Raw genomic sequence first — 16,693 nt, forward strand, 5'->3', positions numbered from 1 at the left:
GGTGACCGCCATTTTTGCAAGTGATTCTCCCACCATTTTGAATTTCACGCTAAAACTTTGATCGGAATTTTGACAATACTATAGAAGAAATATTTATTAGCCGGCTATATTATTGTCAACTATGAGGTCATAGACTGTGTAAAAGAAAGTAGAAAAGGTATTTCTTCTTTTAAACGTTCTTTCTTTGTAATTTTTAAACGACGTCTTACGTCGGTGATTATGCAAAAGGTTGATCGTACTTTTCATAATTTTTACACGGCACCGTGCCGTTATATTTTCATTTTGTGAGCTTTCTAAGGTTCTAATGACAATCGATTAGTAAAGGATTTTTGCAAAACATATTTTCTTTATTTCTGGTCCCGTCATATTTTGACTGTTGGATAATTGAGTAAGTTTGGAAAATTGATTTTTATGCTGATAACCTTGGGATATTTCTGCCACAGACACCTTTGATTTCTGCAGACGCAATTTTTATTTCTAGGTTATACAAATAATGGGAGGACGTTTAGGGACAGCGTAAAAACATTTGACTCGCTATCAGGGCTTGAGCTAGGGAGCGACTTGAGCGAAATAGGCCCTTTGTAGCTCCCCACTTCACTCTAATCTAACATCAAAGCGAAATTCAAGTCGACCAATTTTTTTATCCACACTCCTCCATTTATCCGCTATCTGCCTGTTGACACTTGACTGGAATACACGATCACATAATTTAAGCTCCGCCTACTTCAGATTACCGAGAAGTGCTAAGGTGACACTTGTTTTGTAGACTGACAGTTTATAAACAAAGCAGTACTTAGGGATAAATTTGTATTACATTAGCTTACACATTATTTTTGGAGTATCTTACCTTGACTGGCTCGAGACATTTCTTTAAATCCACTTAATTTTACTAGTATTTTTCAAAACCCAAACTTTAGAAACATAATATTATCACTGGTACTTTCTGTGACTAAAATAACGTAACTGAAATTTACGCAAATTTTTGACACCTGCCATCAGAAACTTGGTTAAACCTGTTTGACAACTGTTTCTTTTAATGTGTGCCAACACCAGCAGATCAAAGAGACACCAGCAGATCAAAGAAGATGTGTATTCCGCGTGATGTCATAGTGATGTCACTGCTATTGACATGTATTTAGTGGGCTAGTCAAACTAATTTGATGCGGTCTTGGGAAATATTGAGACAATTTTTTCATGTGGGCAATATATATATCTCCACTCACATCAAACACCCTAAACACCAAAATAGTGGAGGAAATTCTGCCAACACTTTACTAGCTAAAAATATTCAGCTCAGAGATGTTTATATGCTGTTATGGATCTCTGCGCTGAAACGAATCCCGTACTGAAACCTAACCAGGAATCGTGCCAGAAGTCTGTCACGCTATAATTTCTTCAAATGAAATGCAATGAACTCCCCTTTTATTTTAAAATGTTTCTAATTAATTTTTCTTTTGATCTGGTATAAAATAATCCATGCAACATAATTTGAACACAAGTTATACACACAAGTTTCAAATTGGTACCCCTGTCTGCAATATTGTGTCCGCCATTGCAGTTGTCACCTGATCAGGGTACTCTTCATTTGAAAACCAATATTCGGTATAGAATTGTTATTTATTGACCTTTTCTGAGAACTTAACTTTCTAGGATATGTTTTAATGAATTTTTATCGAAATTGGTTATGTTTATGATTAAAATAAATGCATTAATAAGTGAAATTTTGAACTTGATTTTCAAAAATAACCATGTGCTCTGAACTGTTGCATGACGTCATCCGTTTCTCACGAGAGAAGTGTGCGAGATGTTGCGGTTTGATACTGGTTAGTTAACCAAATGGGGTTTCGCCATAACTTAATGGACGCGACCATCAGAAAATAAAAATAGCGTCAGTTAAGTTATGGTAGCCAGAACTAACACCTGCTGTAGGTTTAAATGCAGATTATGGCTTGAATTGGCCAATTAAAATCAAACTTAATGTATTAAAACATGCAAAAGGGGATTCAATTCCTTACTGATTTATATAAAAATTATCAAAATTATGAATTTTCAGGTGATTTAGACCGATATGTACTGTACACTACTAATGTTTACTGCGTCTACACAGCATAATGCGCAAGCAATAAAACCAATAACTTTACATGACTGTGTAGTGTGATTTATCCTCCATTATTTTGGTCTTTTGAAGTTTTGACGGTCACAAATATAAAACAATCTGAACATCGAATTATTTTGACTGTCCAGTAGCCTTACTCATTCAGCTCATCGGGATGGCTTATTTTATGATCTGATATTTTATGGTTGCCATCCCCCTGAGCCTTACCTGTATCTGCATTTTACTATTAGGAAAACCGGAGGCATTCAAAAATCCAAAAGTCATGAAATACTGATCAGACTTACTTTCTGCTTTAAATTGAAATTTAATTTTCATGAAGATACTTCAAAGGAATTGAATATAAGGCATAGTCTAAAAGAAGAGACTTTAAATCTTCAGAAATAGAAATATGTTGTGAACAGATGTGAGAGGATATCTACACTAATACCTGTTGCAATACACAGCAGACCATCAGTGACACTAAATTGCACAAATTCAAAAAAGGTCGGTGGTGCCTTAGTCTTAAACATAAATTCATTCTTAGAGATGTAATAATGTGACCAGTTCTAGATTTTAGATATATTTTTATTTTGAAAATCATTAAAATAACATTAAGTCATTATGTCATCAGTGTCCATGCCTTTCTACAGTTTATTACTTATCTAGAAATAATTATAGCTAAACATATGTTCATTTGATTTGGCCTACTACTTAAAAAGATATTCCAGACAGAATTTGATATGGTAATAATTTAATTAGTATGTGTTAATTAGTATCAGAAAGTAATATGTGTTAATTAGTGTCAGAAAGTAATAAGCCACTGGTTGTAACCCGCTTACCATTTTGTGCCCCTTCATGAGTGGTGGGGGCATATAGATTTGGTCTTGTCTGTGCGGCCATCCGTGCATGCATCCGTCCATCCGAGGTTTAGTCTTTATCATGATATGAACTTGCGCACCTCCTATATTTCATTTGGCTCCGCCCCTATTTCCAGAGTAATGGCCCCTGAAATAGTCAAAAATGCACATTTTCTCCTTGTGACGTCACTGTGATGTGCCTAGCTCAAAAAGTATTTGATATAGATTGGTGAAACCTTGTTTGAGTCTTAATCATGATACATAGTTGCGCACCTCCTATTTTTCATCTGGCTTCGCCCCCTGTTTCCAGAGTTATGACCCCTGAAATAATCAAAAATGCACATTTTCAACTTGTGACGTGCTTAGTTCAAAAGGTATTTCATATAAATTGATGAAACCTTGCATCAGTCCTTACCATGATATGAACTTGTGCACCTCCTATTTTTTGTCTGCCTCCGCCTATGGCAAGCCAATTGTCCAATAATTACGTGAACCTGGTTCACGGTCGAAAAACCAGGTTTAACGATCGATAAACTAGGTTTTTCGAACGTAAAACTATGTTTTTCAAATACTAACCTACATTTTCGAGCGAAAACTTAAGATACCAGACGAAAACCATAGTTTAATAATGCCCGTGAATCCAGGTTTACGTTCGATAAACTAGGTTTCCCGATTGAACTATGAATTTCGGTCGTTCTCCTAAGTTTACGAGCGTGAACCTATATTTACGAGTGTAAACCTGGGTTCTTGAGCGTGAACCATGATTTACGAACGTGAACCTATGTTAACGACCGTAAACTTGGGTTTATGACCGTGAACATGGGTTTACGACCGTGAATAAAGGTTCACGCTCGCGAACATAGGATAGCGACCGAAATTCATAGTTCAATCGAAAAACCTAGTTTATCGAACGTATACCTGGGTTCACGTTCGTAAACTATGGTTCACGCTCGTAAACCCAAGTTACGGTCAAAAACATAGGTTCTCGCTCGTAAACATAGGTTCACGTCCGTAAACCATTGTTCACGGCAAGCCAATTATCCAATAATTACGTTCTTGGTCGAAAAACTAGGATTATCAAATATTAACCTATATATATGAGTGAAAACACAGGATAACGGTCTACGAGCGTGAACCTAGGTTTACGGGCGTGAACCATAGTTTACAAACGTGAACCTAGGTTTATGACCGAAACTCATACTTTTGTTCGAGAAATCTTGTTTCACGCTCGTATACATAGGTTTAGGCCCGTAAACCTACATTCACGCACGTAAATATAGGTTCATTTTCGTAAATTATGGTTTAGGGTCAGGGCTTCATAATTTATGAATTAATACTTTTTCAGATGCTTCCTCTCTTTAAGAAGTCCCACATACATTCCCGCACCATTGAAGATCTTATAAAGACAGGGGCCATCACTGGCGAATATGCTGAAGAAAACAATAAACGCAATGCTTTACGGCAGGCCAGTCTGCTTTACAGAATCGTGGACGGAGAGCTGTTCAGACATGGTACAGAGAGAGAGTATCAGAAATACGGTCTTCGTATGGTGGTACATGATGACCAGCCTGAGAAAAAAGCAGAAATTATTGCCAAATGCCATGTGGATAACATAGGGAACCATCTTGGGATGAACAATACGATAAAGAATGTCTGCGACACTTACTACTGGCAGGGTATTTCAGCACATGTGAAGATGTACCTGAAACAGTGCATTCAGTGCAAAAACAGGTACTTCGAGAATTTATTCTCTGTTCTAGACTACTGTACATGCACTCTGATTTTGTTACACACAAAATATTTAAAAAAGCATAGATCTATGTATACATGATAGTGATGGTCTTGGTAGACAAAATTTTCAGTTGAACAAAAATCAAATACTTTACTTCAGATCTTTATACAGCACTGTCCAATAGGCCTTTAAGTTTAGAATAGATGTCATGAAAGAAGTTTAGAATACAACATAAGTGTACTCATACAAATTATGAGTAGTTGATACCTTAAAACTTGAAGCGTTCTTTTAACTATGTTTATACATATCAAGCCATTGTTCGATATGATTTTAGGTCAAAATTCACTGCAGATGAGTGGCTTGAACTTGAGAGAAAAAATATTGACAAGAAGAAAGCACAAGCTCAAGTTTCTAATGAGGCACAGCAAGAAATAAAAAATCTTGGACGTGTCAAGAAACCCACACCCCCCGAAACTTTCTTCATTGTCAATGCTGAAAGGAAAATCGATTTAGAATCTGCAGAGGCTGATGCCGGAATAATGATCGATTCCAATAATATTGAGTATGTTGTTGAAACATTGGGACAGTCTGATGGGGTAGATTTAGAGGAGGTTTGTCATGTTATGAACGTACCCGATATCGTTCCCATACCAGAACGTTTCCGGTCCAGAGAGATTGAAGCTTTTATCCGAGACGGTTCTTACCCAGATGATTTCACCTCAAATATGAAATGTGGGCTAAGAGGTCCTGCTGCCCAGTATAGAATAATTGACGATGAATTGTACCATGAGGGAAATAAGGTCGGAAGTAAGGGACTGAGACTAGTAATTCATGATGATCTTCCGGCACTAAAGGTGAAAGTTATGGTTGAATGTCACATTGATGAGGATGGATCACATCATGGCCTAAATAAGACACTAAACAGGATTGGAGAGAAGTACTACTGGACAGGGATGTCCGTAGATGTGAGAAAGTTTATGGCACATTGTAAAATATGCAGTGAACAGCGCGGCAAAAGAGCTATGTATGATGGTAAAGAATATGAGGAAGAGGCTCAACAGGTGAAGTCGAGACATTTGAAAAAAATGAATGAAGAAGAGCCATCTGGTTCTAATATGCAACTTGCGGCTGTTCCAGTGAGTTATGATAGCACAGATATTGAGCCAGCTGAAGGTCTTGAACAAGAGGGTCATCAAGTTATAAGACTTATTGGTCCAAATAAAGAGGTCACAGAAATAACTGTTGCAGTTGTGAACCAAGAGACTGTGACAGCGGAAAACACAAACCAAATTATGCAGGAAGGTGGAAATGATGAAGAGTATTGTGTAGTGGCTGGAACTGTTTCAAAAGGACAGTCTCTGGTAACTAAGGAAATGACAGATGCTGTTGCACAAATTGAAGCAGTTGAAGCTGCAATGGAAATGGCTGAGTTTAGAAAACAGCGAATTGTCAAAACTGAACAGATAAAGCAGGAAGATCAAGTGGAAAATTCTGATAATACTGAGGAACCTGAACAGTTTGTTGTAAAAAATGAGCCAGACGGACATGATGAATATACAGAAACAGAAACTGAAGACAAGCAGGATGAAGAAAACCATACTGGGGATGTGGCAGATGAAACCAGAACAGCTGAAGCTGAAAAGGAATTGACACAAGTGGAAGGTGAGATGACGCAGATAGAAACAGAAGAAGGTGTCCTTAACGTTCTTATCATCAAAGAAGGGGAAGAAGAGCAGCAGAAAGAAGCTGGTGGCAAAGCCAAAATTAATGCAGAAGGAAACCTAGAATCAGAAGAATCTGGCAATATTGTTGTACTAGGCTCGGGTGAAGAACAAACTTTGCAAGAGGTGTGTTAATAATATCTCACATATATATATTTTTAGGTTGTTATGTCAGCCCATCTGAGTTCACACTTTAAATACTGTAATATAATAAGCTTCATCAGTCTCTCTTTGGGTTTAGGAAGAGTTTAGAGTGTATTTATATAAGTACCTCAGTAAGGCATTTGGATGTGATTAGGGGTGAGAACCAAAGTGATCCACATGCAAGAGTTATTCTATCAAGAATTGGTTAGGGACAAATATTTTGGAGTCGTATAACTGTAGGTCAGTTATGACAATATATTTACACCTTACACCTCATTTAATCCTAAATTGTTGATGAATTATAAGATCTGTTCGCACATTTTGTTTCAAGAAAAAATGCAGTATCTCCTCTCCTATGACAGGAAATATTTCACTTTATCACATGTTTGGCGTCCAGGGAGTGTAATGAAACCATTAGATAAAAATGATAATACACTAGCGAAATAAAGCTTTGATGTCAACGTTGTTTACAGTATAGGCAACATTGGTCAAATTGACTTGTGTATATAGTAAAAGAAAGTAGAATTTGTTTATGTTTCTAGTTCTACAGGAAAGGCTAACCTGTGATAAAAGAGATATCATATTTGTGACTTTCCACATAGATTTTATTAAACTCGTTGAATAAAATTGATAAAATGCTCACTAGAGCCTTGCATTTTATTATTTCATTCAACTTGTTTAATAAATTCAGTATGAAAAGACACTCATGTAATATCCTCTATTAAATCATAAGATTATTTAAGGTGCACAAGCAAAATAGTCAAATTAACTATTTATAAAGTCAAGTTTTCTCATTAAGGTCATAAAAAATACAGATGCATTGGTGCAAAGGTAAACCATATGCAGATAATATACATGTATATCCTTATTGTTTTTATGAAAACAAGCTATTATGTTATGACTAAAGTCTATACATTATTTTCATCAGTTGATTCAAGGGAGGTAAACTAATATATGTTTATGTTTGTAAGAACGTATTGAATACGGTACCTACTCAGATAAGACTATGATGTGTATATTCTAATTATTTGAAAACATCGTTTTGTTGATATACAAAGCTTTCATATAATACACATTTGTAAAATAATCATTGGTTTCTGTATTATTTGGACATAGAAATCAGTTTCTTGGCTCTCTTTTTGTTTTTCCATCTTGAAATCCATACAGGTCTAAGTATTGTAATGACTTGCCTACCTTGAATTAAGATACAGTAGTACAATATTTTTTATAGATTGCAAGGCAAAATGACAACCAAGTAATGGACGTAACTGGTTCAGTTTCCTTTTACAAAGATGTTATATACGTACCTGGCGTCTTGAAGACCAGAATCATTGAAAACTTTCTGAAGGTAGGAGCTGGAGCAGAGGGTTTCTCACATTCCAAGTTGATGGAGATGTCTGAAAACTTTGAAATAGTGGATGACGTTCTGTATAGACGACCCTCTCGTTACAAAGGCCGGCAAATTGTCATTCATGATGATAATCCAGAGGTAACATATAGTGTGGTATCATTTGTTTGCCATTTCAGGAAGCTTTGTCTTGTCTGTAAGTTTTCAGTCTTGTGTCAGACCAATCTGACTAAAGTACTTGATCTTCTAAACGAAGATCTGAGAACGACCCATTCACATTCGTCTTCTGTATATTTTGGATTTCCAAGATTGCTATTTTTATTTTCGCAAATCTATTTTTGTTTGAACCAATCAGACAACTTGTTCGAAAGTCAAAGAGTAAGAAAAATTTGCAGTTAAACCAGGGCTCGAACCCGGGACCTCTCGCTTACAGAGCAAGAGCGCTACCGACAGAGCTAACCGGCTATCTGACAATTTTCTACATAAAAATAGTTAATATCAAATACCAAGGCTTTTTAAAGCTTGCAGAATGTTGTAAGTTGACTTTTAATTGGCTAGCGGAAGGGTTGTCAGAACGAGGCCATCAATAGCTCGTTATCAGATCCTATGCGTAGCGTAATAGGAGATGTACTTTAGTCAGATTGGTGTCAGACTTGACATTTATTGTATTTAAAGCATGTATGTAGACCAATCCATTTCTGGATGATAACTCAAGAACGCTTGGGCCTAGGATCATGAAAGTTGATAGGAAGGTTGTTCATCACCTGCAGATGACCCCTATTGATTTTGAGATCTGTATGTCAAAGGTCAAGGTCACAGTGACCCTGAACAGTTAAACAGTTTCCGGATGATAACTCAAGAACACTTGGGCCTAGGATCATGAAAGTTGATAGGAGGTTGGTCATGACCAGCAGATGGCCCCTATTGATTTTGAGGTCAGTGTGTCAAAGTTCAAGGTCACAGTGACCCGGAACAGTTAAACGGTTTCCGGATGATAACTCAAGATTGCTTGGGCCTAGGATTGTGAAAGTTGATATGGAGGTTGGTCATGACTAGCAGATGACCCCTATTGATTATGAGTTCAGTAGGTCAAAGTTCAAGGTCACAGTGACCAGGAACAGTAAAACGGTTTCCGGGCGATAACTCAAGAACGCTTGGGCCAAGGATCAGGAAAATTGATAGGAAGATTGATCATGACCAGCAGATGACCCTTATTGATTTTGAGGTCATTGGTCAAAGTTCAAGGTCAGATTGGCCATGAACAGTTAAAACGGTTTCTGGACGATAACTTGAGAACGCTTGGGCCAAGGGTCATGAAAGATGATAGTGAGGTTCATCATGACCAGCAGATGACCCCTATTGAATTTAAGGTCAGTAGGTCAAAGGTCAAGGTTACAGTGACCCGAAACATTTAAACCGTTTCCAGACAATAACTTGAGAATGCTTGGGCCTAGGATCATGAAACTTGATAGGGAGGTTGGTCATGACCTGTAGATGACCCCGTAGATTTTGAGATCTGTAGGCTAAAGGTCAAGGTCACATTGACCCGGAACAGTTAAACCCTTTCCAGACGATACCTTGAGAACGCTTAGGCCTAGGATCACTTAACTTGATAGCGAGGTTGATCATGACCAGCAGATGACCCCTGTTGATTTTGAGGTCAATTTGATATGTCAAAGGTCAGTGTCACATTGAATCAGAACAGTAGAACTTTTGTTTACAGTGAGCAAATAATTTCTGTTCCTTGTGCAATTACTGAATGCATTAAGGGGGGCATTTCATGTTCGACGAGCTCTTGTTCAGGAATTTTTTTATCTATATAAATACTCTTTTTAATTAACCAATCATGTAGCAAACATACAGAAGCGTTAGTGCCATTGAAATACAATGCAAAATAGAAAGAAGTTTCAAGCTTCTGTAGAGGGCACGTATGTCAGTTGGATACATTCCTATGCACGGAAAATGCTATGCTGAACATTGTCTTCTACATACTGGATTTTATTTCAAAATTTGACAATCAAATTATGAAGCTATAGTTAAACTGTTTTGAACTAAGAGTTGCAACTGAAAAAAGATACTTAAGAAGTGTAAACTAAAGTAGAATACAGCTTAATACAAGGACAGGCTTAACTTTAAAGTACCTACGGTACATTTATTCATAAATTGTATAAACCATGAAGTGCACTAAAGTATATGATGAAATTTTAATGTGGAAGTCTGTTTATTCGTAAGAATTTAAAAAAAAATATGCCAGTTCTGATTTCTTTTCCATTGACTTGTTCATAATCATTTGAAGTCCTCTTTGAATTCTTAGTTTGTGCCACCCTAAATTGAACTAATTTCATGAATATGCAAAATTATTTTGTGCATTTGATTTGAATCTGCGCCAATTTGGTAAGTTTAAACTTTGTATTGCTTCCAGGTTGGACCAAAAACTGAGATTGAAGACGAGACTCTAGTCTTAGACACCTGGTTTAATTAATTGATTTGGAGCTAAGTCCTGACATCGACAAGGCTGAAATCTGAGTCTGGTCTTGAAACATAGTTTTATAATTTTAAAACAATGATGTTTTCTCTTTTATATCATAGGTGAAGTTGAAACTAGTAACAGAGCTCCATCTGAAACGCAATGGTACCCACTGCTCGGAGCTTATAACACACCAGAATGTGGCGTTCAAATACTTCTGGGAAGAAATGAAATGGGATATACACCGCTGGTACCCGACATGCAAGGTTTGTGTGAATGATAACGGAATCGAGCGAAGATCAAACAAGAGGATTCTAAGTGTTGCAGAGCAGAAAAGATTACTTGAAGAAAAACGAAGAGAAAATCGTGTGTCTGGCACAGCCACTTTACGATCCCGTGATTTCAGAAATAAAGTCAAACACAAAATTCATCAAATAAATATTATGGAGAATCAAAGACAGCCACATGTCATCCAGATTACAGGTTCTGGTTTGAAGAACATGGATGGGACTCGAAGTCAAGCAGAGTCCAAAGGTGAATAGGCTTGGTTTTTGAAGAATTTAGAACTGATTTGAAAAGGAAACTGCTTCCTGTTAAAATAATGCTGCCCCCCCCCCCCCCCCCCCCCCCCCCCCCCCCCCCCCCCCCCCCCCCCCCCCCCCCCCCCGCTTTACTTGAAACTTTTTAACAACTGTTTGATAGATATTTTAACTACTGTGGAATCATTTAATTTTGTGGGAATAAAATTTCGTGGTTTTGGTCAAAACGGCAATTTCTTTTGGATATGACTTCGTGGATTTCAAATTTTAAACATTAAATGAATGGGAATTTTACTTGTTCGTTGGGATTAAATTCCATGATTGACTTAACCACAAAATCCATGAAAATTAGTCCCCCACGAATATTAATGATTTCACAGTAACATAATTTGTTGAATGAAAAGTTAATTATAAAAAATTTTCGTAACAGGTGAAACAGGGTCTCAGTCCTTATGGTGATACTTACTTCTTAGGAGCCGTTGGTTAACATGACATTGTAATTTTCATGTGACTATTTTAGGTTGGGAACTTCCAAACGAGGAGTCAGATGTGGAGATTCACATTCCTGAGGGTGGACAAGATGGGAAAGCACATGTTGTGAAAGTCAGGTATTATAACAATACCGATTTTAATGTTCAAAACCAGTACTTCTGTACCTGCAGGTACTTTGGTACATATTTTCTATCTGTTACCCAGCTGTAATATTGATCAACTAATGTAAATTGGTTAAAAAAAAACAGGGTGAGCACAGATCTACAGATCGGGGTCAGGAGTTTGGTATCTTGGTGAGGTGTATTTTCTCCGTGATGATATGATAAAAGACATTGTGATTCTGTGGGGAAGTTGGCATTTACTTGCAGAGAAGAGGTTTGTACTGGTACAGAATCCTGGAACTCTGGTTAGGTTAACTACTTATCATCAACTGAAATACAATTGAAAAATGAAGTTTTATGCAAATTCTAACATGGCTTGATTTGATTGCCTGCTAAGCAAAAAGGAAAACAAGCTCTGTATATTCTGCGATAAACAACCGTTGACATGCAGACTGGTAAGAGAGCATTATGACGTCAATTACGACATTAAAATTGCCGTATGGTGTCCGGTTCATTACTACTCGAGTAAATGAAGTCCAGCATAATATTTATCAAAATATTTCAGTGGGCATGTAAGAATGAAAACAATCAAGGCCTTACATAGTTATCTTATCGTTCAGATGCTTTGAATATAGTATTTAACCACTCGGGCTATTGCTCTTGTGGTTCAGTTCCTACGCATCTAAACTCTGAACCTTGATAGATTAGACAACAAACCATTCAAAGGCCTTTATTATTTGATAAACAAACAAACAAACTTTCTTTATGATCTGTTAATATGGAATGCATGAATTGATGATATGTTTGGTCTGTCAAGCTTTTAAATATCTACAGATCTAAAAGTCAAGCTGGTCTTTTGATACCAAGGACTCTTTAATAGGCACAAATATTCAAGAAAAATTATATAAATTTTTTTATTGATAGTGGCTTTTTCCCCCTATAAAGCTACCTGCAGTAAAATTCGGCAGTCCCAAAGCCAAAAAGTAGGTTTTTTCCCCAATTCTGAAATGAAAATTTCCAAATGATTATTAACACACAGGGTTTTGCGTTTTATAATAGTTTTGCTACAGTAACTGTGTTGTGTATGGAGTATACAACAGATACTGTTTACTGTTGAACTATTATTAAAATACCATCTATATAATCCAAAACTTCTATCTTTAAATGTATCACGTTACATTTCAGTTTTTCCCAATTCAGACAAATTCTGAGGACATTTTTCTAATTCCACCAGTGTTGGTGGCATTTCCAAAATTATTTTAAAAAGGCCTGGATAAAGATTAGTTTCCCTGAAAATCAACAAAACAACTACAGGTTTATTAAAATAGATTGAATTGTGCTCAGTTTCGTATGAATTCTAAGAAAAAGTAAATTCAAAGGGGAAAGTACTTTGTGAGAAGTTTTTCTAATTTTAAAGTAACGGAATGTCTTAGTTTATCATCAAGGAGATAATTCATGGACTGAACCCCATTTATTTTTTTGCAGGAAAAACCCAGGATGGAATGTTTTATATGACTTGTTGATATATGCCACATTAGAACAAGAGCAGCATGTCAAAGAGATGTACGCAGAGAAAGGCTGGGAATATAATTTGGTATCATTAACGAAGGCAGTGGATGAGGAAAACTTGAATGATGATGAAGATTACTATTTGCTGACAATGAAAGTTACTTCTATTCAAGAGAAAGCTATAAAGGACCTTTTCAAAACAATGGGGCTAGCTATAGAAGGTAAAAAAAAATTATTAAGATTGTCTGGAATCAAAAACAAAGATCTTTTTGAACCTGATTGATACAGGTATTGATCTCATCTTTTCAAGAAGTTCAAATTTCAGATCAAATAAAAAGTCTATATATATTACTACATGAATTATCATTTTATAATGATTTTAAGTATAAAAATTGTTGTAAAAAAATGCATAAAATAAAAATAAACATGGGTAGGATGTAATGAACAGTCCAATTGTGTGTATCCAGCAAGAACAGGACAAAGAAAATTAGATATTAGGAAAACGTGCAAAAAAATCATCAAATTTGTAATAAAAGCTATATAATATTTTCGACAAACATAAATTTGGATTAGTAAATACTGTAAAAGCACATATTTTCGCTAGGTCGTAATTTCATGAATTTGAAATTTTGAGAATGGTTTGAGTAAATATTCGCGAACTTCTAAAAATGGTATACTTGAATTTGAATTATACTAATGGTGACTTTTTACGGGAGAATGAATTTTCGCGAGATGCAGGACCTCACGAATATAGCGAAAATTAAACCCTTGTAAAAATTTCTGCTTTTACAGTAGTGTTGAGAAAGTGGGAGACTTTATTTGCATGATAATATTTCTTTTACTGAAACAACTTCTTACAAAAAATGTATATTAAAAAAAGTAATTCAAGCCCTTCCCCAGCCGCATTTTCAGTAAAAAAAAAATCCAGTTTACCAGTAAATGTCTTCATGACAAGGTGAGCTTTTGTGACCACTTGATGTCCGTTGTCCGTCAACAATGTCCGTTGTCCATCATCTAGTGGTCCTCTACCAAAATTGTTCAAATTATCCCCCAAGGGTCAAATATGGCCCCACCCCAGTGGTCACATGGTTTATATAGGGAAAACTTTGAAAATCTTCTTGTTTGAAACCACATGGCCTTGGGCTTTGATATTTGGTATGTAGCATCATCTAGTGGTCCTCTACCAAGATTGTTCAAATTATCACCCTAGGGTCAAATATGGCCCCGCCCCGGGGGTCACATGGTTTATTTAGACTTATATAGGGAAAACTTTGAAAATCTTCTTGTACAAAACCACATGGCCTAGGGCTTTGAGATATGGTATGTAGTATTATCTAGTGTTCCTCTACCAAGATTTTTCAAATTATCCCCCTAGGGTCCAATTTGGCCCCGCCCCGGGGGTCCCAAGTTTTACATAGACTTATATAGGAGAAAAAGTTTAAAAATCTTCTTGTCAGAAACCACAACACTTAGACCTTTGATATTTGGTTTCTAGCATTTTCTTATGGTCCTCAACCAAAATTGTTCAAATTGTACTCCTTGGGTGAAAAGAGGCCCTGCCCTGGGGGTCCAAAGTTTTATATAGACTTGTAAAAGAAAAAGCTTTAAAAACCTTCTTGTCTGAAACCATACGACCTAGGCTTTTGATATTTGGTATGATGCATTGTCTAGTAGTCCTCTACCCATATTATTCAAATTATGCCCCTGGGGTTAAAAGAGGCCCCACCCTGGGGTCACTTAGTTATTATGCAAGTTATATAGGAAAAATACTTAAAAAATCATCTGATCCTATTTCCAAGACTGTTTAATTATGATTACCTGATAACCCCAAGTAATATGATGTCACTTGACTGTGACCTTGATCTGCTGACCTACTTTCTTGTTTTTTAAGATACAGCCTTGAAATTTTGATGACATACACAGTTTTGCACACAAATCGTAAAACTGAATTTCATTGACCATGAATGTGACCTACTGACTTTCGCAATATTTTATCATCAGTTTGACATTTGAAACATGAAGCCCATATTACTCAGGTGAGCAATCCAGGGTCATCATGACCCTCTTGTTTTTGAAGATACAGCATGGAAATTTGGACCACATGTAGAACTTTTGATACAGATTTCAATACTCGTCTTAAATATTATTAACCCTGACCTACTGGCCTAGTTTCCTGTTTTTGAAGCTACAGCAAAGAGATTTGGAGCACCTGTAAAAAAATTTAACAGATTTCAGTACTTATCTTGGAGAATCTTTACCATGACCATCTCACCTAGTTTTGGTAGTGCTGGTACAGAATACAGAAACACTAGTGAAGCTAACTGACTGATGTTGCACAACTGAAGTACTATTGAGAAGTGGCATTAAATGCAACATTGAGCTATGAATTGCTTTCTTTCAGCCTCTGATGATTCAAAACACTTGAGCAAGTCAGTCTCAGAAAGGTTTGCACAAACTCAACCTCCAGCCTTGAAGGAAAGGGAACCAGTTTCAAAAAGGCCTGAAACCACTCAGAAACAGGCACAGGAACCAGTAAACAAGAAAGAAGTTCTTGTAAAGAAACAGGAAGCAGTTATGAAAGGACAGAAACCAGCTGACCAGATAGAGGAACCAGTGGTACAGGAACTGGAAGTAGATAGCCAGAATGATGAAGTAGGAAGAGAAGCAACAAAGACAAGAACAGAAGAACTAGAAAATCACTTGAAAGGTATAATTTTCTTTTGCTTGATTTTACTGTTATAGAACCAAATGCTTGCAATATGAGGAGACTTCACAGAAATTGACAGTATATAACTCTTTGAGTAGAAAGAAATGTGACATTTTTACAATACAATAGGAGTGATCGTGTTTGTATACAAATCCGTTGCATTTTCTATTTTTAGGACTGATAAGACAGAGATCGGGTGGGCAGGCGCCGAGCGTCCATGTTTTTTGTTAACAGTGATGTTTTTCTAACGGCTTTAACTTCCTTAAAACACAAATTTTATCAATAATTTTTTATGCCCCCGAAGGGAGGCATATAGTTTTTGAACCGTCTGTCAGTCTGTCCGCAATTTTTGTGTCCGGTCCATATCTTTGTCATCGATGGATGGATTTTCAAATAACTTGGCATGAATGTGTATCACAGTAAGACGACGTGTGGCGCGCAAGACCCAGGTCCGTAGCTCAAAGGTCAAGGTCACACTTAGACATTAAAGGAGAGTGCATTGATGGGCGTGTCCGGTCCATATCTTTGTCATCGATGGATGGATTTTCAAATAACTTGGCATGAATGTGTACCACAGTAAGACGACGTGTCGCGCGCAAGACCCAGGTCCGTAGCTCAAAGGTCAAGGTCACACTTAGACATTAAAGGATAGTGCATTGATGGGCGTGTCCGGTCCATATCTTTGTCAACAATGGATGGATTTTCAAATAACTTGGCATGAATGTGTACCACAGTAAGACGACGTGTCGCGCGCAAGACCCAGGTCCGTAGCTCAAAGGTCAAGGTCACACTTAGACATTAAAGGTTAGTGCATTGATGGGCGTGTCCGGTCCATATCTTTGTCAACCATGGATGGATTTTCAAATAACTTGGCATGAATGTGTACCACAGTAAGACGACGTGTCGCGCATAAGACCCAGGTCCGTAGCTCAAAGGTCAAGGTCACACTTAGACGTTAAAGATCATTTTTCATGATAGTGC

General features: G+C 36.9%; 1 protein-coding gene across 2 annotated transcripts in view; it reads left to right on the forward strand.

Moving 5' to 3' along the window:
- LOC123547489 (nucleoprotein TPR-like) overlaps positions 1-16,693 on the forward strand; it is a 21,975-nt gene continuing 5,282 nt past the window's right edge. The window contains exons 1-8 of one of the 2 annotated variants that reach the window (XM_053551728.1): positions 1-157; positions 4,298-4,683; positions 5,019-6,531; positions 7,781-8,038; positions 10,487-10,898; positions 11,424-11,511; positions 12,982-13,226; positions 15,407-15,712. In XM_053551728.1, the coding sequence (XP_053407703.1) occupies positions 4,298-4,683; positions 5,019-6,531; positions 7,781-8,038; positions 10,487-10,898; positions 11,424-11,511; positions 12,982-13,226; positions 15,407-15,712 (3,208 nt within the window). In that variant the 5' untranslated portion in view covers positions 1-157. Of the gene's footprint in view, positions 158-368; positions 389-4,297; positions 4,684-5,018; positions 6,532-7,780; positions 8,039-10,486; positions 10,899-11,423; positions 11,512-12,981; positions 13,227-15,406; positions 15,713-16,693 lie in introns of those variants that run through there. The other variant, XM_053551729.1, reaches the window with a different exon arrangement.

Source organism: Mercenaria mercenaria, chromosome 9 (genome assembly GCF_021730395.1).
Source record: "Mercenaria mercenaria strain notata chromosome 9, MADL_Memer_1, whole genome shotgun sequence".
NCBI classification, from domain to species: domain Eukaryota; kingdom Metazoa; phylum Mollusca; class Bivalvia; order Venerida; family Veneridae; genus Mercenaria; species Mercenaria mercenaria.